The sequence below is a fragment of the Falco cherrug genome, chromosome Z (assembly GCF_023634085.1).
Source record: "Falco cherrug isolate bFalChe1 chromosome Z, bFalChe1.pri, whole genome shotgun sequence".
Lineage (NCBI taxonomy): Eukaryota > Metazoa > Chordata > Aves > Falconiformes > Falconidae > Falco > Falco cherrug.
The window spans coordinates 5,214,107-5,234,944 of NC_073720.1; the positions used below are offsets into that span (position 1 = coordinate 5,214,107).

General features: G+C 43.4%; 1 protein-coding gene across 6 annotated transcripts in view; it reads right to left on the reverse strand.

The window, feature by feature from the left end:
- SETBP1 (SET binding protein 1) overlaps window positions 1-20,838 on the reverse strand; it is a 262,812-nt gene that overhangs the window by 75,531 nt on the left and 166,443 nt on the right. For all 6 annotated transcript variants that reach the window (XM_055698787.1, XM_055698786.1, XM_055698785.1 and 3 more), the window contains one exon: window positions 2,261-5,726. In XM_055698787.1, coding sequence (XP_055554762.1) covers window positions 2,261-5,726 — 3,466 coding nt within the window. The remainder of the gene's footprint in view (window positions 1-2,260; window positions 5,727-20,838) is intronic.

Here is a 20,838-nt window from a genome sequence, read left to right on the forward strand (position 1 = left end):
AGGCTCAAGTGCGGACCTCTTTTGGGAATCCCAGTGAAGGTCAAAGGCAGAGAGGGAAAAAAGCTGAACTGAGATCTTAGACAGTCATAAGCGGACAGATGTTCCTAGTCTTTAATGAGCAGTCTTGGCTCCAGGCCTTTCTTGGCAGAGCTGTTTAGTTTTAGTCTTTTTCCTTGTAGTGAAGGTATGGCTTTAGTTAGCTGGCTCTGCTTAGCTAACTGCTGATGATTTTTCCATCTAAATAATAGCTTGACAATGAAGAAACCAGTTCATATTCTGTGACTTGATGGATTAGGTCATGGGGAACGATGTGCAGTTGTAATCATGAAAAGTAAAAATAAATAAAAATAATCTTAGTTTAAATGAGAAGCCGTTTTAAAAGTTTAAGCAGCAAATCTGATGGAGTTCCTACTGGAAGTTCTATCGCTCCATCTTAATTTTTATCATCATGGACAATAAACTGAAGGAAAATAACATGAAGTGGACTTTTTCTTTACCAATTCTATTTGCAAGACAGCCTGGTAGGGGTCATGGCCCTACTTTGGAAACTCATTTGGGTTCAGCAGCGACAAGAATTTTCACTTCACAATTTACTATGCCTAAATGAAATATATTAAATTGGAAAGTACAGGTTTGGCAAATATCTTCTGTTCAGAAAGCAAAAAGGCTACAAATCCAGCTGTTATCAAACTACGAAATCAGTAACTTCCATTAAAAACCTGAGAAATAGTGTCATTAAAAATTTTGAAGGTTTTCAACTCTTGTCTACTAGGATACAACTTCCTTAATGCAACAGCCACCACAACAATTGGAGAATTATTTCGTTCTTTGTCAGGCACGTAGCAATCCTGATATAACCAGCGACTGAATTCAGTCTCTTTTCCAACATTTCAGGGTGTCTCATTTCTAGGTATCACAACTGGTCTGATACAATACAATATCATGAATAGGAATGTTTTCATGGGATAAGCTCTCATTTTAGACTGCTTTTCATTGCTATAGTCCAGATCATGCTCTCAGTGAAGGAAATTGAAATGTCTAGGTGGCTTAGAGCATGAGCAGTCTTTGGATCTTGATCAGTTAGAAGTCCATAAAAAACTTAAGAGCCTTACATTGGCAGGTTATACCAATTCTCTGCTCCCTCTGTGTTCTCTTTTCATTCTGAAGGCTATGAGGTATGTTTCTTTGAAGTTTTTTTTTTAGCACATCAGAATCTCACCCACCAGTGGTTGGTTCAGTAAAGCTCACCCTTTTCCAGAACCAAGTGTGAAATCTGCTTTGTGGTAAATATCTGATGGTGCAGGAGCTCTGGGCTTGCTCCCAAGCTAAAGTCATTTATATTACAGCAAAACACCTGCCTCTGTGTCATCACGGAAGCAGCTCCCTATTGTAAAGTACAGTTCAGTCTCTCAGACAAGATTCAGGTTCCTTCCCCCCGCCCTCCCTGCAGAAAAGGAACAGATGTCCTTAGCAGCAAAAAGGAGCTTCCTCCATCCTCATCCCTACCCAGCTTATATTTCCAAGTTATGAGCCCTAAAACTCTCCAGAGTGAATTGGCTAGGGTTTCTTGTTTCCATGACACCAGTCCCTTCCCACAGCCACTCAGTGCTCAGGATAATTATTTTACATGACACCTGCCAGCTGGAAATGACAGATTTACACTAGGATTGTACCCAAGGTCTCTGTATATTCAGGCCTGCTATCACCATGATGGGTCCCTCTGGACCAGCAGTACACCACACCAGTCATGGGACATTGACCCAGCTCCGCAGCTTCCCACATGTCTGGCCCATCCCATCAACAAATGGCTTTTGTACACTTTGTGGGCCGGAGCAGAGACTCTCTGCTCAGTACCGTGGCTGTTCTCCCAGAGGCTGGGATATGACTACCACCCCGTGACATTAGACACCAATAAGAAGGACGCCTGCCTTGCCAACAGTTGTTCCAATTGCTGCTGTTGCAGAGTGCAATAGTGAGATTTTGGGAGGAAGTGCAACAAGGTATGAGAGATAGGTAAAGGTACCACAAATATTTATAAAAATGCTGTGTAACAATGCAGAGACTTGTAAAGGTTTTGCCTTAATGCGTGGCCAACCCTCTTGTCAATCTCCCTGAAGATTGGATGCAGAATGGGAGTCATTTACAAGAAGTCAGAGAAGTTACTGACTCATAAACATATTTGCTGTGAATGGCAAGTTCCTCTTTGTTCAGCATTACAATTTGAATGCAGTAAGGTAAAACAGAATAAAGTTGAGCTTACCTGAAGAGGCTGAAGAATCGTAAGTACTTCTGCCCTTCCTGTTTGTCCTGAAGGGCTGAATGTCCTTTTCCCTGTAAGTTCCAAACCCTTCAAAGCTTCTTCTTTTATTCCCACTTGCATCGTTGTCCCGCTTCTCACTCGAGGAATTCATTTCACCAAACATGTCCAGGGACTCTGACCTTCCACTACTCTCAGTATTACTAGAGTATCTCTTTGTGCAAGAGTCAATGGGATCATTGCTTGAGTCACTTTTATCTTTACTCTGCGTCCACTGCTGGGCATCAGAAAGTGATAATGTAGACAACGTATCCACTTCAAAATTACTCTTTGAGCCTTTGTGTCCACTTTCACAATGCTGGTGCTTCTGCTTCTCCTTATGCTTGCTTTTCTCATTGAGCAAGGAGAGGTCTTTATCTGAGCCGCTAAGCCTTTCGTTGATGGCATGCGTGGAGAAACCAGTGGACTTGCTAGCAAAGAGACCACTCAGATCTTCGTGTGGCCCCAATAGCCGCTCATCCTTATGCTTGTGCTTATGTTTGTGTTTCCTTTTGTGAAGTCGGCCACTGGAAAGGCTTGTTCCTCCAACCTTTGGAGGAGCCAAAGAGGACTGCATGTCTCCGAGGCCCATTCCCACAGGTGTTTGTAGGTGCACTCCGTGTTTCACTTTATGCTTGGCAGTGGTGGACATCTTCATATGAGAACTTGCATGGAATTGGGGTGGGGGCACGGTAGGTCTCATAAATGGGGAAGCCGCTCCAAGCGTGTGAGATAGATACAAAGGAGCTGGATACTGACCGTAGTAACCAAGATTCATCATAGGCATTGATGTGTAAGGCATTCCATAGGGTGCATAGTAACTCCCACTGGGAATAGGGTAACCGAACCCTTGTAAAAAAGGCACCTTTGTCATGGTGTCATTGGTTTTGGCAGGTCTACCACGCTTCTTCTTAGACTTCATGTCAGAGGTCCTGCGAAGATAGAGCAATGGGTCATACTGGATATATGGCACAGGGTAGTAGTGATCAAAATTAATCCTGAAGATGCTGGGATATGGGTTTTCATGATAAAATGTGTAACTTCGATGGGAAATCCTGAACACTTGAAACTTATTGATGAGTTCCTCAAGGTCTGCCAGAAACTGGAGGTCATCTCTGTTCTGCAGGCTTTTCCTTTTCCTCTTGTGCTTTGGCTTTTTAATACTCTCATGAGAGAGAAAGTTATCCACAATGAGATGTTTCTGCCGGTGACCATGCCTGTTCTTTGTGCTGGTGTCAGATGGGATAGCCTCTGGATTGTCCAGGGTGCAGAAATCAAAAGAGTATCTCCGGCGGGATTCTGAGCTTTTCTCGGCTTGGTCAGAAGTGCTGTTGTTGTCCGTACCTATCCCACTGTCGCTGGGTATGGTTTCCTCGCTGTGAGACTCACTCACTGGCGACAGTGTGACTTCTTTCAGAGAACCTATTTCACAGAGGTGGGAAGGTGAATTAGCCATTAACCTGGGTGGAGACAGCTTCCAAGTTCCACTGTGCATTCCTTTCTGAGTTTTCGTAGGAAGAGCACTGATAGGTTGAAGATTTGGCATAGTTTTTAATTCTGAAAAATTTGTTTCAGTGCTTGCAGGGCTAAGGTTGCCATTAGTCCCCACTAACTGTGTCGAAAGCGAATGAATAGCTGCTGGTGACGATGCCACAAGTGACTGCAGGTTGGAAGGCACTGCTGGGTTTTCTGGCTGGCTGGAAACAGGCCTTGAGTGCTTGATGGCTGTCTTAGGTTCTTCTGGCTGAGGCTGAAGCTCTGCTCTTGGCTTTCTGCCCCGTTTTTTACCAATGTAGATAGTCCCCCTCTTGCTGACATTGATCTGCTTCCCTAGTCTGGCATCAATGGTGGTTGGCCCAGAGCTAGATGGTGGCTGGACTTTTGCTTTTAGAGCTATGCTGCTGGAGCAGGAGGACAAGATCTGGTTGAGAATATTCTTCCTCTTGAGGGTCTTCATTTTATTAATGGTCTTGATGGTCTTCTTATCCAAGACCCCAAGCTTCCCGACCTTTTTGTGAAACTTGAGTTCACTGATGGACTTGTCGTCTCCCGGGACCATCTGAGCCAACTTGGCCAGATTCCGTCTCCTCTTCCTTTTCTTTGTTCCTGGAAATTCACAATTGATTGGACTCACTGGGCTGGTGGAGGTTCCCTCATGAATGGTTTCAACAGTGAGCAAAGGCTGTTTCTTTGGTCGTCCTCTTTTTTTCTTGACAGGTGTGATCACAGTAAGACTGTCTGTATTGGTATACAGAGGGCTGGATGGTGTGATGGGATAGGCTGAAGGAGGCTCCACCATCAGCTTCTCAGATGTTGTCATGGAGGTCTCCCGAAGGATAGATTTAGGCTTGCTGCAGGTCCATCGCCGTTTAGCTGCATGTTTAGGGTGCTGGACCTCAGATAATTTGCCAGCTGTGGGAAGATTCGTGGGTAGGAGAGTAGAAGTCACAGCTACAGATTTTCTGAGTCTAGTGGCACTGTTGGGGGAAGCTTTGTCAGTGAGCAGACCGCTGTCGATAGTTATCAAGGGGGACTCATTTTCAATCACTTTCCCTGGCTTTGTGACTCGAAGATCTTTTTTACTCCCCTCTGGTTGAGAGCTAGTCCTGTTTGCTACTTCACTGTTCATCATAAGTCCAGAAGGCAGGCTTTTCTCCTGGATGGTTTTCTCTATGGAAGATTTTATGGATTGCCTTTTTTTCCTTTTGTGGCCAGATGTATCTGTTGTCGGAGACTTTATTGGGATAGTAATTCGTACGTGACTGGTATCACTTTCACAACTGCTAGCAGAAGTGGGATTCTGCTTCAAGGGTGATGTATCCATCACACTGTCCATCGAGTAAGACTCCTTTTTCCCTTCCATGCTGTCATGGGATTTGCTGTCAAATGCTTTTTGAGCACTCTTCACCCATTCAATTTCTGTGGTTGGGATGGTTTGACTTATCAAGTCCTTTTTGCTGGACTTCTTCTTCGTACTGCCAACAGGCTGGTCAGGGGCCTCCAGCTGCACACCCCCCTCCTGGTCGCCGAGAGGCAAAAGCCCGTTGCACTCTGCGGCGCTGCTCGGCTGGGCGGCCGTGCTGATGTTGTTGGGCGATGGGACTGCGCTGCAGATGACGAGGTCTTTACTGCTGGCTGACAGCTGCCCCCATGTGCTGCTGATGCAGGACTTCTTTGCTTGGGATTTACTGAAGGAAACTCCTGGCTCTGTAGTGGAGACCTTGGTGGCACTGACTGCTTCTCGACTGGGTTCTGTGTTGATGAAGCAACTCTGAGAAGCGGATCCAGTATCGGAGCTCACTGACCAGTCAAGGTGGTGCTGGTTGCTACTTTTCTGCTGGTGCTTTGATTTTAAGGTGTCACCGGTGAAGTCTTGTTGGAGGCCCGGGTCATAGTGCAGAGCAGAATGTTTTTGTGGCCTGTCATAAACCTGGAAGATAGCAGAACATAAATAACAAAAACCCCAAATTAATTTATGAGTCCATTCTTAACGCCTGGTTGCAGCTTTTTATTTATACAGCTAACGATAACTCTTCTTAGCCCATGTCCCTGGAAGGGTTAGGAGCCTTTATACCGTCATATTATACCTGTGTCAAATTTGCATTTAGATTCATGCATTGTAAACAAGTTTTGTTTTGTTTTTCCACTCTAAAAACAATGGACATATTTCTATAAATGTTAAATTCCTAAGGAAACATATTCAATTGGTTTTTAATTTAAAACACCATATTCCCTTTCAATAGATGAATGGTGCAACTCAGCCTCCTGGTGAGAATCCCTTTTTCCTAAAAAATAATCCCTCACAGAACTTGATGCTCAACAACGGCAATTAAGCTCATTGTTGTAAACAAGAAAAATGCAAAATTATCTCGGAAGTTGTAAAAAACAAGAGGAAAACCCCTGGGTCCACTTCCCTTTGAAGCTGGATTCTGCAAAGATTTACTTGCTGAAATTTCCACATCGAAGTCACCCCCATAAACCCAGGGCTTAAAATCATATGCACAGCGTCAAGTGTGTGAGGCACACTTGGCAGGTTCAAGATTTGCATTACTCCCTTTCCATTTTAATAATCAGCTATTTGCAATGTTGGTAAGAGATATTTTCAATACGATTTCTAATCCGACAGCAGCTATTCAAGTAGCAGAGGTTAGAGTAAGGGCAGAATTATGCTGAAGACTGTTACAGAGCAAAAGAAAGTCTACTTTTTTTTTTTTTTTTTCTTAGTGGGCCTCCTTCAGCTAGAGAAATTATGTTTGCTACAGCTGAAACCTATTGAAAATTCTCTTAAACCAAAGAAATTTTATTATTATTTTTTTAACTTCCATTAACAGACCTCTTCCAGCCATTTGTTTTCTCCTGTTACATTTGGAAATTGATTGTTTTTAAAGCTCTGGGTCAAACCGTGCCACTGATTTTGTACACCTAGTACTGTACTGTAAACAATTGTTCTCAGCAAACTGTAATGACACCATCCCGAATGCCAAATAAATGATGAGAAACTTAAAATAAATGTGTTACCAAGGAAAGAACAATAGAAAACAACTGCTAAGTGTCTCATGTTTCTGCAAACACCCTGTTACAATTAAGTTTCTATCAGTAGCATTACGTTAGATCCCTGTTCAGGGTATCTGCAGCAGCAGTTTTGGGGCAAGGAGGCTCTCAGCGTAAGAGGATTTTGAGCTGGGAAGCAAGGTGTCCCTGATTCTGAGCAACTTCAGAGGGATTTGCAAAGTGCTAAACACCCCCAAGCCCAGAGTGCATTATTTAGTGACCAATAAACATACATGTCATTGACAAATTCATGTTGAGAGATCCTTCATGTGGCTATAAAAATGGGCATGTGGCTTTTCTGGAATAGGTAATAATGATGAAACTGTTCTGGTCCATCGTCTGAGGAATAATCAGGGACTCTTATATCCTGTGGATAGTTCAGCTGTCGTGCACATGGACCAGCCATGCTCAGGGAAAGCAGACATTTCCAGGAATTGTGGAGTGAGAAAATGAAAGCACGCAGCTGTGGTAGAGCTGCAGATGTCGCGGGCGAGTGACACCCGGTTTCTTCAGCCTGAGAAAAGAGCTGAAAGCATAAACAGCCCTCGGGGAATGAATCAGTTCCTCCTCCTCCTCCTCTTCCTCCTCGAAGTGGCCTCCTTTGTGCAAGCAACACAGCACAGGGTGGCCATGACCCATGCCGTCGGTGCCCTCCTTCATCCCATGAATAAAGCCCACCCATGTTCATCCCATGAATAAAGCCCACCCATGTCCACGTCCTTGGGACGAGGCCAGGGAGGGGCAGAAAGGAAATCAGCAGCACTGGCACTGAAGCTTGATAGTTAGGTCTTATTTAAATTATTATATTTTTAAACTATCACAAAGCTCCTGAGCTTCATTTTAGCTCAGCCATTTGGGGCTCCTCCAGTCCCCAAGCCACCAGGCTGGGTGCACTGTCAGCTGGGCATGAGGAGGTGTGTGGGAGGTGGCCATCCCCTGGGGAGGTCCCAGTGGGCTGGAGGTGGGTGCCCTCCATCCAAACCTCACATGAAACATCATCTTCTTGAAATACCATGATTTCTGACTTGGAAAAGCCCTAGAAATGATGGGTTGAGGCCTCTCTTGGTCCCCAGGACCCACACCGGGGCAGGGCAGGTTGTTTCTGCGCAGATCCTGGCCTTACGGCTGCAATCAAAGCAGCTCTTTACATCCACGTTATTTCCAAAACGCTGAGCTGTGAAACTAAATGATCTGAAAAATTTCATTTGGACGGAAGAAAAATAAAAAGAGCGGGGATTACAGCAGTGAGTGAAAACAGCACACCATGGCAACACTGTGGTCCCTCCAAGTCCATCACACACACAGATCTCTAGCTGTCCTGGTTTCAGACCTGGACAGCAACACTAGTTTAAAAGGAACAATAACCTCTGAAGTATATTTTAAGGTAGTTAATAAGGGCTCAGAATGGACAGACCAGCTATATATCAGTGATGAATGCTGATGTATCGCTTGGCTTCTCCAGCCTTGTTTCCTCAACCTGCATATTATAAAATGATGATGCAAATTCCAATAATGATAGCCCTGTTATTACTCCAGCACTGCAGGCCACCACAACATCTATCTAAAAATTCATGAGAAAGATATGCCTGCGTCCTCAAAGGTGCCAATTTTGGAGACAGGTGATCACATGGATGAGCACTCCCATTTCAACACTCCTTCAAAACATGACCAGCCTGCAGGACCAGGGGACCCCATTTCCTAAGCAGGATGTTATAACTATCTATCTATCTATATAGATAGATAGGTATATATATATATCTACCCAAGCATGTAAGAGTCCACCGGGTTTCCTCATACAGCTTCTTTCACCTTAACATTTCCTGTTCGCTCTACCCTGCCAGGCACATCCATATTACCCCAAAATAATTCTTGTGCAGCACCGCACCCAGAGATCATTTGGCTGAAGGTGCTGGGTTTCACTGGCTGCAATGGATATGCGGGGACTGCTTACCTAAAAGCGTTACCAAATCAGTTAAAAGTAATGCAGCCAAGTGTATTTTATTCCCCATGTATCCATCTGGGTTGCTGTCTGATTCCATTGGTCCTAATGTTTAGGCTTTGATTTTCTCTGCTGGGTGACCACCACCGTAAGAAGCCAGCAAGCCCCAGCTCAGCTAACCTAAGCCTCTGCTGAGCTAGTGGAGGATGCCAGAGCTGCCAGTAGGGTAAGGGCAAACAGGGTTCCTCAGAAACCTCTATCTTCAAGCCCTTCACACAGATTCATTACTTTATTCATCAGTAAGCATGCTATATACTGCAGCTCCATAGGTCTTGGCAAGGGGTTGTTGACTGGAATAGAGTTCCTATGGCAGCACAGCTGAGACCAGCATCAAGAATAGTGGACTTTTTCAGGAAAATATTAAGATTTACTTTCATTTACTTTTTGGTTTATGAGACCCTAAAAATACTCGAAACTTCAGTGTCTGCCCCTGTTTGTAGTGTGCCCTTTCACTGAATGGGATTTTCCTAGCAGCTACCTCTCCTGCGCTGGGAGTCTGCTCCTTCTTCTGTTGTGAAAGTAGAAAAATGACTGAAATTCTGCAATTTCATCCCATCTTACCAGACTTGGTCAATATTTCTCTTGATACTCAGTTTACTGGATGTACTTAGTGGGTAATAATCCCATCTTTCCTTTAAAGAAAATAAAAGACATATAAAGAAGCTAATAGCTTTCATAACTGCAAAGAAGTTTGAGCAATGTAATACAGCACATGCTAAACCTTAGACTAAAAAAAATAAAGTTTGAATATTCTTATTAGTAGTATATGATTCTAATGCCAAATTCCTGACTTTTAGTCCATACCTTTGGCAAGGGCAGGTAAGCCTATCAGTAGGATACACCCCATATACTGGTAGCTGAAAAGCACTGGCACCAGAGAGCAGGGGAGGTGGGGTTGTGTGTTTACAGCTGCCTTGCCAGACCTGTGCAACACTGCATCTGCAGAGGTGATGAATCCTCTTACCAGTTCCATTCTGGCATGTAGCCCTTTTAAATGAGGGGATGAGACTGTCTCAGTCCCATGATGAGCAGCACCTTACTTTGCAAGCGGTACCCAGCAGCGGAATCCATCCCTCAGGGACTCTTTTCATTTAACTACTGGATATCTTGCTCTGCCTTCCCATTCCCTTGCCTGAGGTTCTCTCTAAATCCACACGCTGCTCCCAGTCCCAAAGTAAAAAGTGGGAGGAGATGCCAGCCACCAAATCGAAAACTTAGTAAAATAATAAGAAAAAAAATCCAAATAAGATTAATATAAAATAATAATAACAATAAAAAAAGATAAAACACGCAATTAGAGAAACACATCACCTGAAAAAACTCTGATTGCTTGCAGGGGATGGTCCCCCCCTGCTGCAGACGCACCTTTCTGGAGAAGTAACACACATACAGCTTGTCAAGAATCTGGCTTGCAAATCAAAGTTAATACTACAACGCCCCCTCTTTAAATCATTTGCAGATCCATCTGTGTAATGGCTCCTCAAGTGTAATTCCCTATTAAGAGGCTTTATCTGGAGAGATAAGCAGCTGGTTCCCATGTCACTAATTGCTGTCTGCTGTGATTTTAAAACATCTGCACCATTGTGCTCTTCATTTTCATATTCTAATCACCCTGAAACTTGAAAAAGGTACAACATTGATTGTTTCTGTGGGTTAATTAGTACACAGTCTCCTTGTAGAGACAATTTAAAGGCAGTCAGAACCTCAATCAGCAAGTTTGTTTTAAAAATTAATAACATCGGGAGTGTCTGTGGGGATTGGCATCCACAGTGACACATCAGAGTATGCTCTGGGGACATACCATCCTTTGTTGTTTTCTTTATAGACTAGAAATAAAATTTAAAAAAAAAAAAAAAAAGAAAATAAAAGAAAAAGAGGAAAGGCTTTCCTAAACGAATAATGTCACTTAGAATCAGAGTCTTGGGAAGTGATTGCTTTTATCTTAGGGCCAACCCTGCCTTCTCCAGTGAGAGCAAATCTCATCAAAACACTGTGTAATACCTCTCTGTGGTCTAGGAACTCGTAAGCCAGTTTTGGTAGCAATTTTCACAACTGGGACCTGGAATCTCATTGGAAATCCATGGGGTGAAGCTGTGACTGTTTGGATGTATGTGGGCATTGGCTCTGCTTGCCACCCGGGTTGGCTCGATGATGAATCGCCAGGTGCTGTCTCCAAGCCATGCAGAGCAGGACATTAACTCAGGCATGGCACTCTGCTATGGCAGCGATACTGAATGCAGAGGGGACCTGCCTCGTACCCAGCCAGCTCAGAGAAAAGGCAGGCCTCGATTCGTACCTGCTTTAACTCAAGCTTACACTCGAAATTACTCCCGACAAGGCTGATAACAGACCTTTGGTGCCTAACAAAAGGTCAGCCTAGAGATTTTCTAGACTGAACAAGTAAATCTGGCAGCACTGAGGTTAAGCGGCAAATGCAACGGGCACCTGTCTTCTGAAAAGTCAGACTCTGTTTTGGCCTTTTGCAAGGAGCTCCTAAAAACTGGAGAAGCTCCAGGTCATTTGTGCCTCTTGAAAAAGCTTTCTCTTCAGTTACTGATTCCTAGACACGCATGAGAACATGTTGCTGGAGAAGACCCTTTGAAAGGAAGAAAAACCTGAGATTTCTAGCTCCGACACATAAATAAATAATCCTGGCTGAGCTCATACTTTTGCTCAAAACTGAGTGTTTCCTCTTGTGTCCCAATGGGACAGCTGCAAACCGCTCACTTGAAGGCTCTAATCAGAACTACAGGTTAGAGATATTTCATAGATTTTGTTCAGTGCACTGAGCCTTCCTGGGCTAGCATTACTCTGTAAATAAAAGATGCCAAGGGGAGGAGACACCAGGTTCAGGAGAACATAACTCTGGCCTGACGGCTTACAGGTTGAGCTGTCATTGACATGAGATGCAATCACTTTATAGGAGGGGTCTGTCATCAGGTCAAGTCCATTCATAATTGCAACTGAAATGATTTCAGAAAGCTCTCGGTGGCTCTAATTCCCTCTAAGAGGAGTGATCACAACCCAACATATGACACTTGCTGAAAGTACAAACAACAGTAGTGTTTTCTGAGAACCCCCGCTGAATCTAGTTCAAAACTGATGTAGGGGCTTTAACTCCAATTAAAATACTAACAGAAAACACATTAGCAGGCACTAACATAAAATTGATCACTCTCATCCCAAACAAGGGGATTTTCCAGAGTCACTCCCAGAGTTTACTCCTTCCCCATCTCCCTGAGTCTTCAATTGCACAGAACCCAAACATCACCGTACTCACAGGAGCGAGGATCGTTTGTTAGCCATCGAAAGAGAGGCAGGAATTAACGCAAAGCTGCAGGGGGACTACTTGAGAGCAAGTCACAGCATGGGGTGGGAGTGGGTTAATTAAAAGCAAAGCATCACCTGTTTGTGTCCATTCACTGAACACAAACATCGCAGGCTGTGGTACAAGTCTCGCACAAATCAGGAGGATGTGCACTGAAGCTGCTGGAGTCCTTCGAGATTTGCACTCCCATTGCTGCGTAGCTCTGCCTTCCCTGAGATACTTGTGTAATTGCGTCAGTACAGAGAAACTGGAGTTCAGGCTTTTACATTATAATAATTTTGAGAATACCTATCTAAAGCATTTATCCTTAAGGAGAAGACAAAGCAATGCACAGAGATTACTGAAGGGTCCAAAGATGCTCATGTGGTTGCAAATTGTAATTTTTCACACATTCCTGGTAAAGTGTCATGTTTTGCTAAATATTTCAGAAATTCTAAAGTTATTCCAAATTAATTTTGCTACCGGCGTTAAGCTGGGTGACTCGCAGACTATTTTAATCTTCTGATGGATTTCAGACCCTTCTATTTTCCATGTATAGAGATCGAGGATTTTATGGGGGAAAATTGCAATAACATGTGGAATTTATAAAGGTAGGGTTTGGTGCTGTGGGCTGGTCTGCTCCTTACTAGTGGGATAGATCCATCTCTGCACATATTTTCTTCATCAAATGTTTAAACAACCCTGCTCTTTTCAGGTCTTTGTATTAAGCACCGAGTCTGGGAAAACTCTAAACAATGGGATTTTTCCTGTCATCTCCAACAAAGAGCCCATCACCAGTGACATAACAATGCAGTTTAAATATCGTGTTTAAGCGTAACACAGTTTGCCGCCTCAGTTTAGGCAGCTGGGAGAGAACAATTGGGTACCAGCTAAGGTGGAAGACAATGGGACTTATACAGTTTTGCTCATTCATCTGGTGAGATATCTCTGGTTCGGTCCCTGTTTGGCCATAAGCCAGTGTGAGGATTTTTAAGCAAGAGCTACAGACATAACGGCCACAAAGCCAGGGCTCACAGAGCAAGGTGTCTTTGCTAAGCTGCCTGCTTTCGTTTGTCCGAAAGCCTTGATAATGAACTTAGCTGCAGCAGTGATACTAAGGCTTGATTACTCATCTATGAAAGATACTTCGATCCCTTCAGAAGTGGGATAGTTCCATGGAGCTTGACCTGCTCTTCTTGGTCTGTAACTACAACGTTGCACATCCAGTTTTCTATCTTGCCTCCCTTTGCTCTGTAATATCAAGTGGTAGAGAGCAATGTATATCTGTATAGTGACTTGGTCAAAATCAGTAGAAGGATCCCAGGATGGACTGGGACCTGCAGAAATGAAAGCTCTAGGGCGTATTCATCTCTGAAATGTTTGTGTTGTTGTCCAGGACATTAATGCTTCAGCATGTCTTGGATTACGGAATTAGAAATAAGGATATAAACATCTGTGCACCCTAAGTTTCTACTATAATTTTTAAAAGCCTGCAGTGCTTAATTTGCATTGAAAGATTTCTTTTATCCTTCATTTTGTATAGGAATTGCAGTGTTACTCATAACACTTTTTTTTTTTTTTTTTTCCTGAAGGGGTGGGGGAAATATAAATGACTTTTCCACTGAGGCCAGTGTTTCTTTCCTCTAGAGTTAAATAATTTGATTATAAACTGAGTCCTTAAATGTCAAGGAGATGCTGAGTCCACCTGAAAACAGGCATTTAGAGAAGCTCATAAAAGCTGTGAGCTCCAGTCAGTTAGCTCATCATTCTTTTAGCATGCACTTCATTTAGCAGTTACCAACCGCCAGATTAATTCCTTGAAAGAATCCTGATTGCAGCTAAGGTCTAGCACAAAGTGTTGCACGTGCAACTGCATTAGCAAAAAGTCCAGAAATCTGCCAGAACATCTATCTGGTGCAGCTGGGTTAAAGCTCATGAAAATTTGCAGGAGAGGTCAAATATACAGCATCTTCCTGCCTTCTGGCATTAAGATCTGAGTCCCTGTACCTTGAATTCAGAGAAAGCATCGCTTGTGCTTTCAGCAAATTCACCCTGAAAAGATGAATTTCAGTGATCTGCGGCAAAATGTGGGAGGTTCATTCCCACTGAAAAATCTGCCTAAAGATGTCATACAAGGTGCATTTCTGGCTCCACTGGGAACATACAGAAAGGTCACTGGACTCTGTACAAAGCCAGCAAGCATGTGGGTCTACCATCCGGAGATGGGACATGTCCTCTCTCAAAAAGCTGGTCTCAGATCAGACTCCCAGGTGCAATTCTCCTTTGTTTTCACCAGTAAAATAATTATCTTCTCATGGAAGGGAATAGAAACACACACATCTTCCCTTGCTCTGCATGTAGTCCTTCAAACTGTCCAGGCAGGCATGCAGTGAAACCTGTCCCATTGGCAAAAGGCTACAGGATGAGTGGAGTTTCAGAAGCTTTATCCTCCCAGTCTGCCTATAAACCATGCTTATTTTTCACCCCTGTGACAGATGAAAAGTGATCCCTCTCCCCTTTTCCCTAGAACCCCAGGAGGTGATAACTGGAGAAATTTGCTGCATGTGCTGAAGATGTAAAAGGCATGGCAGATATCTGTTTCTGGACTAGAGGTGATGCCCTGTGGCGTAGCTGTTGAGGATTGCAGTCCTCAGTCAGGTATTTTTTAGTTTACACCCCTGAGAAAGGCAAGTTTGGAGAATGACACCCATCATCGCACTGGGATGCCCGAGGCATGGATATGTGTTATGAGGATGCTAATGCACACCTGCAAGTCTTTTTTCAAGACCATAACAGTGGTGATCATGGGCAGCAACAAAATCACAAGCTGCCCTGGCTAAATCTGAACGTTTTTCTGCAAGAACCAGTTTAACCATCCCCTGGATTTAAAGCCCTGCAGATGCCTCTTCCACCCAGATGTTTTTGCAGGGTCCTCACCCCACCTGTAACCAGAGCTTTCCCACTGGGGGAAATTCAACCAGGTTAACAATAACATTTCAGAACAACAACAACAACCAAAAGAAGACATGAAAAAAATTCTATGGCAATGCTAGATGAGGTGATGATAAGTGACACCACATTTTTTGGGCATTGCTGTGCTTTTTCTAAGCGACATGTATCTCTGCTTTGATGTTCATCCCTCTTCTTTCCTTCCTCCCCTCCCTTCCCAGCTATGGCAAAATCACCTTTACTAATAAACCTCCAGCTCGAATAGCAGGTTTTATTTAGTGTGCTATAAAAACAGTCATTTCTCAGATCATAAAAGGGGCTCAACTGGACTGCATCATTTTGCTGAACTGAGTTTTCTGGTGCAGTGATTCTCTTTTCTAAATGCCACAGTCCCCCACTACCAGTATTTATGTACCAAAATAAAATGCAATTTTCTGTATTTTATTAAGTGTGAATCTCCAGCGGAAATCCATTTGGGAGCTGAACCCAAGATTTAATTGTCCCTTGTTTTTATACTTTCAAGACTTTCTCAACCGTTTTCACGACAACAGCACCAGGCTAACTACACTTTTATTGAGGTACAGCAGCATTATTTAAAAGCCTTGATCAAGTTTAGGTTTGGTGGCTGCACACATAAATCAACAGCAGCACAGACCAGAAGAAGAGAGGGCAGGGAACAGTGGGCTAGAAAAGAAGATTGCAAAGCATCCCAAGCACAGCTTTGTGCTGAAATGACCTCCCAGACTTCTCAACTAGAAAATTAGGGGGGAAAATCAGCTTATTAAGTTCCCAGTCTTTCACCCATGAGGTTGAATAGGCAGGTGGAAAGCCTTTTAATCTAAATTCAGGTGTGGGATTAACATCCAGAAAAACAAAGCTTGTTGCTCTCCTGGGTCAGAATTTGGCTTATTCCATGCTGAAGATGTGGTCTGGAGAAACCCTTCCATTCTTGAACCTGTGCGGAAAGTCAGTGATATCTATGCACACACTGTCCTTGGGAGCAGATACATTCAGACCAGCCAGAGCGATGGTGCAGCACCACCAGCACTTCAGAGCATCACCCTTTTAATTGCCCTTGTTCTAGTAGCTCACCTACATACATTTCTTTGCTCTACACATGTTGACAAAGCAAAACCATTCCCAGCCCTGCTATTGCTTCCTTTTAAGTGCTGACTGTGTGCTCGAGTTCAGTAACTATAAAAATACTGACACCAAAGACAGAGTTCCCTATGCAAGCAGCTTGGCACACAGGCTAAATCAGAAGCAGGCAGTACACATTTCAGACATCAACATGCATTTTTTCATCACTAAGAGAGCAAAGTTATGCCTCTTTTCAAAATGTGATTTAATCTGAGGGACTAGCATTGGAAGAGTTGGCAGAAGGTGTTTCCAAGATCTGTTTGAGCAGGGAGAAAGAGATCAGCAAATGTGCAGGTGAACCTGGTGTTAAAAGCATCTGAGATACAAATCAAAGGGACTAAAATGTACGTGGGGACAAGAGTGTCACAGAAGGTCCTTCAGTTTAGCAGATATACAGGGTCTGAAGCTGAAGCTACAAAAACTGGGATGAGAAACATGGCCCATGTTTTTAATAGGGGGTATAAATAATTGTGAGAAGAGCTTATCATAGCAATGGACTCCCTGTTACCAGAAGTTTCTTTTAAATCAAGGCTGGATGTTTCTCTAACTGATATGCATTAGTGCACGACAGCTATTGGACTTGTAACAGGAATACATTTAGGCAAATCCCCTGGTATGAGTCATGCAGGAGGTTTGACTAAATGATCACAATGGCTCTTTCTAGCCTTAAAAATCTGTGACTACACATCCTCTCCATATCCTCCAGTGTTTTGTCCATCCTGTGTTAAGCAATTCCAGCAGTGCATCTTCAACCCCTTCCTCTGGGAGGCTATATCCCAGTGTAATAAATCTCACTGTTTAGAGTCTCTTCTCTCTTTCTTTGGAATAATTTCCCTCCCTAGCCATACCTCAGTTTGGGATTCATCCCAACAGTTCCTCCTCATCCTTGGCACCAAAAAGAATATTTCACATTTTTTAACAATTCATTTCACTTGCCGTATTCACTGTTGCTGTAAAGCAGTGTGTCCCACTGGTACAGCAGAGCTGATTTACTAGCAAGGGCCTTCCTATCTCAACAAGCCTGGTGAGGTGCCATTCCCCAAGGGACAAGGATGGTCAGTGTTGTACCACATGTGGTTCTGCAAGCGTGAGTGATGCCAAACACCACCAGCTCAATGCACTTAAGGCTAGCAACCTGGCACAGGGCAAGTCACTGTCATTCCTGTTGCCATTTCTCTGTGCTGACTGAGCACGGACTTTTGAGAGGCAAATGTACATGAAATATTCCTCCAAACTGACTCTGTCCTCACCAAATAGCCAAGATTTTCCCCTGAACTTTAAGATCTGGCGTAGAGTCTGATACCCAGTCCACACCTAAGTCTCATTGACATCTGTAAAACAGCATGAAATCAAAATGTCCTGGACCTGAAGACATGAAGGACCATGGAGTCAGTTTAAGGTGTTGGCTGCTTTTTTTTCTTTCTTTTATTGTGTTTTAAATATGGAAGAATGTATTGACTTGGTCTTTTCTGGTTTAAATTCCTCTGCTGTTTTGTATGCTGCATCACAGTCTGAAAACATGAGCCCAAATGCAAACCTCTGGACTGTTGTAGGTCTCTGCCTCAATCCAAATGTCACACTCAATGTTCTGAAGGGTGTTTGGGGTTTTTCTAGGTGTAGAGGGGAGAAAGAAGAGCAAAAGCTAAGTCTCAAACCACTGTACAAAAAGGTTGCATATGTTGGAGTCACTGGCTCAGAGACTGCTTTAAGCATACTTCAAATAAGAAAAAAATGCAAACTATTCCAGTAAAGTATTTACTTATTACTGAATAATTATTTCTTTTGAAGTTTTTTTCCCCTTTGTTCTGTTTTACACTAGATAATGCAATCATTCCTGCATAGTCCCCCTTTAAGAATGTCTCTCAAGGATACATGCATATCTATTTTCTGCAACCAGACAGAAAAACCTTCTGAAATCAGTGCAGATTCATCACCCACCCTGCACATGACCTTATCAGCAGTTGCGATGGCTGGCCCCTGTGGAATACTATGGAAAGGGCAAAGCTGGAAAATGTGCACTTTAAAGTGCCAGAGACTTCAGTTCAGTGTGCAGCACTTGTAATTTCTGCTGCTGCAGACTGCTCAGCTTGTTATGGATATCTGAGAATTCAGATTTTCCCTGACTAGAGGTTGTGCGATTTATTACAGTAACTTTTTTTTTCCCCTTCCCACCCCCACCCCCCCCCCCCCACCCCCCACCGGAGTAGGTAAGGCATAATTGAGGGTGCCAGATACCTGCATGCATAGTATCTCCAGAGATGAAGACAGAAAAGAAATAAAGCTTCCTGGCACTCCTTTCCCCACATTTAACATATTTTGCATTTACTGTTACTAATGAAGGGAATATTTAAAGAGAAGCCAGAGCTGTGCACAAAGGCTAGCCTTCGGTAAAAGAGTTAAACTAAAAAAAATTAACTAAATTCTTCCTGCCCCATCCAGGGACACAGTTTTTTCAGACTGAAAAGGACTCAGATGGATGGGCTGCAGCAGCACGTATTAAAAATTATGGGTTTAGTCTCATCAACATACATCTTCCCATCTGGTGGCATCTCCTTGCAAATATATCCAGAACAGGCAATCATTTCTATTGGCTTGTATGCCCTTCTCGACCAGGAATTATGGATATGCATTTCTTAAAAATACTACTTTGGTGAGTAAAAACAGTGTATTTGTGTGTTTATGTGTGGCAGGGGATTATAAAGCAATGCATAAACAAAACAAATAACAGAAGTTTGTTACATGTCCACATCACTGACACAAAGTAAAAAGACCTTGTTGGTATCTAAAGTCTTTGTTTGATAAATCTCAAAGCGCTTCATGAAAGAGGTAGGAGTCATTACTTTGCACTCCACAGATAGAAATACTAAGGCTCAGTGGTTTGCCCAAGGTCTTTCCATATCCCTTCCCCAGTGCCAGAACAAAAGCTTAGGTTTCCTCACCCTCACTTTTGCCATTGCCCATGAAGGTTCCCATGACCAAGGTCCCAAGTCCACGTTCCCAAGGCATTTTACAATTTAGATGAATGTGGCTTCAAATAAGTGAATGTCAGGCTGAAGTACAAAGAAATGGATCCTTTGCTATATCAGCCTGCATCTGCCATCAGAAGTGGCCATGGGCATCACAGACACAACTGGAATCCTCATTTGCCAAAGGAGGAAAAACACGCATCTGTGTTGCAGGGCAGCAGGCACCTTTTTGCAGCCAGCCCGCTGGGATTTGGGGAAGTCTCAGACATACAGGGCTGTGATTTCCACGCTGCAAAGCCATGAGCAAGTGTTTTTTTCTAACACCTTTAGCTTTGCGGTGATATCAAAATGGATTATCCATGCATCTGTGGTTGTTAACACATCTGCAATGCTCTACTTGCCCCTCTGTATGCGTGCGTCTGTATCTGTGTGTGTTGGTGGGCATTTAATTTATAAAAAGGGCTTTTTTTCCTCACTAGAAGAAACCCCAGACTGGGGAAGATCCCTAGTCACCTCCCCTTGAGGTAATTACACCAGGAAAAGCTATCAGGTCTATCCATTCCTCATCACGCAAAGGATACGGTTGCAGGCAAGAAGTGACCTTGTATTTCTGCTGCTCAAACTCCCAGCAACCCACAGCAACTTAAATTAGAACATGTGCAATATAATTAGATTTCCTTCCCTTGCAGACTTGTCGTGTTTCTCCTGTCTGAAAAGGAGGGGACACTTCAGACAGAGGCTACAGCTCAGCAGGGCTGTCTGCGGCTCACCGGGGTTTGGCTTTCAGCAAGATAGGAAAAAGTCTGCGATTAAAGAAAAGTCTTTGTGCTTTCAGCTCCTGCCCTCCAGAAACAGAGTTTTTAGTTAGGAACCACAGAAAATAAATTCTGGAGTCGGTGGTAATATAAGAAATTCAGGTCAGGATTCAAATCCAAGTTTCCACCACATGACTGAGCTGTTTGTTACCAAGGCTGGAGCTTGGAGCGACCTGGTCAGCTAGAAGATCACGTTTGGAAGGCCACCTATTAAAATATTGCAGGGATCAGACCTCCAGCCCCACCTGCAGAAAAGCCTGCTGCAGATCATCAGTCAGGGCAGAGCATCTGCAGAGCATGGCTCTGGCCACCGGACTCTGCCTGACCCCTGGTTTAGGAGCTTGGGTTCCCTATAGAGTCCATGAGGCCTCCAGAGGGGACATCAGAGCAGGCTAACTCACCCTGCTGACTATATAGGGCACCTGAGCTACTAATTCAGGCACCTAAATCAGAAAACTAAAGGGAGGCAGGGTGACTATAGCCCAATTTACATCAGTGCCCTGTAATGCACATTTAACCCTTTTCCTGCTGCTCCATATCAGACTCAAAAGGGATGAACTAGGTCTTTACAAAAGAGTTTCTGAACATTTGCAACTTTACAATGGTTTCGGAATCATTTCCTGACCAATGAAGTGTACAGAAACCCAAGCTGTTCCTGACAAAACTTTCAAGATTTCCATCTCTTTTTTCTTTTTTCTTTTTTTTTTTTTTGTTGTTTCTTTTGGTTTTTTTTTTCCCTGCATAGAAATCCTTGAAGTTTTTTGAAAATGCATTGTGAATACAGTACATTGTGACTTACATGGGGGTTGCCTAAT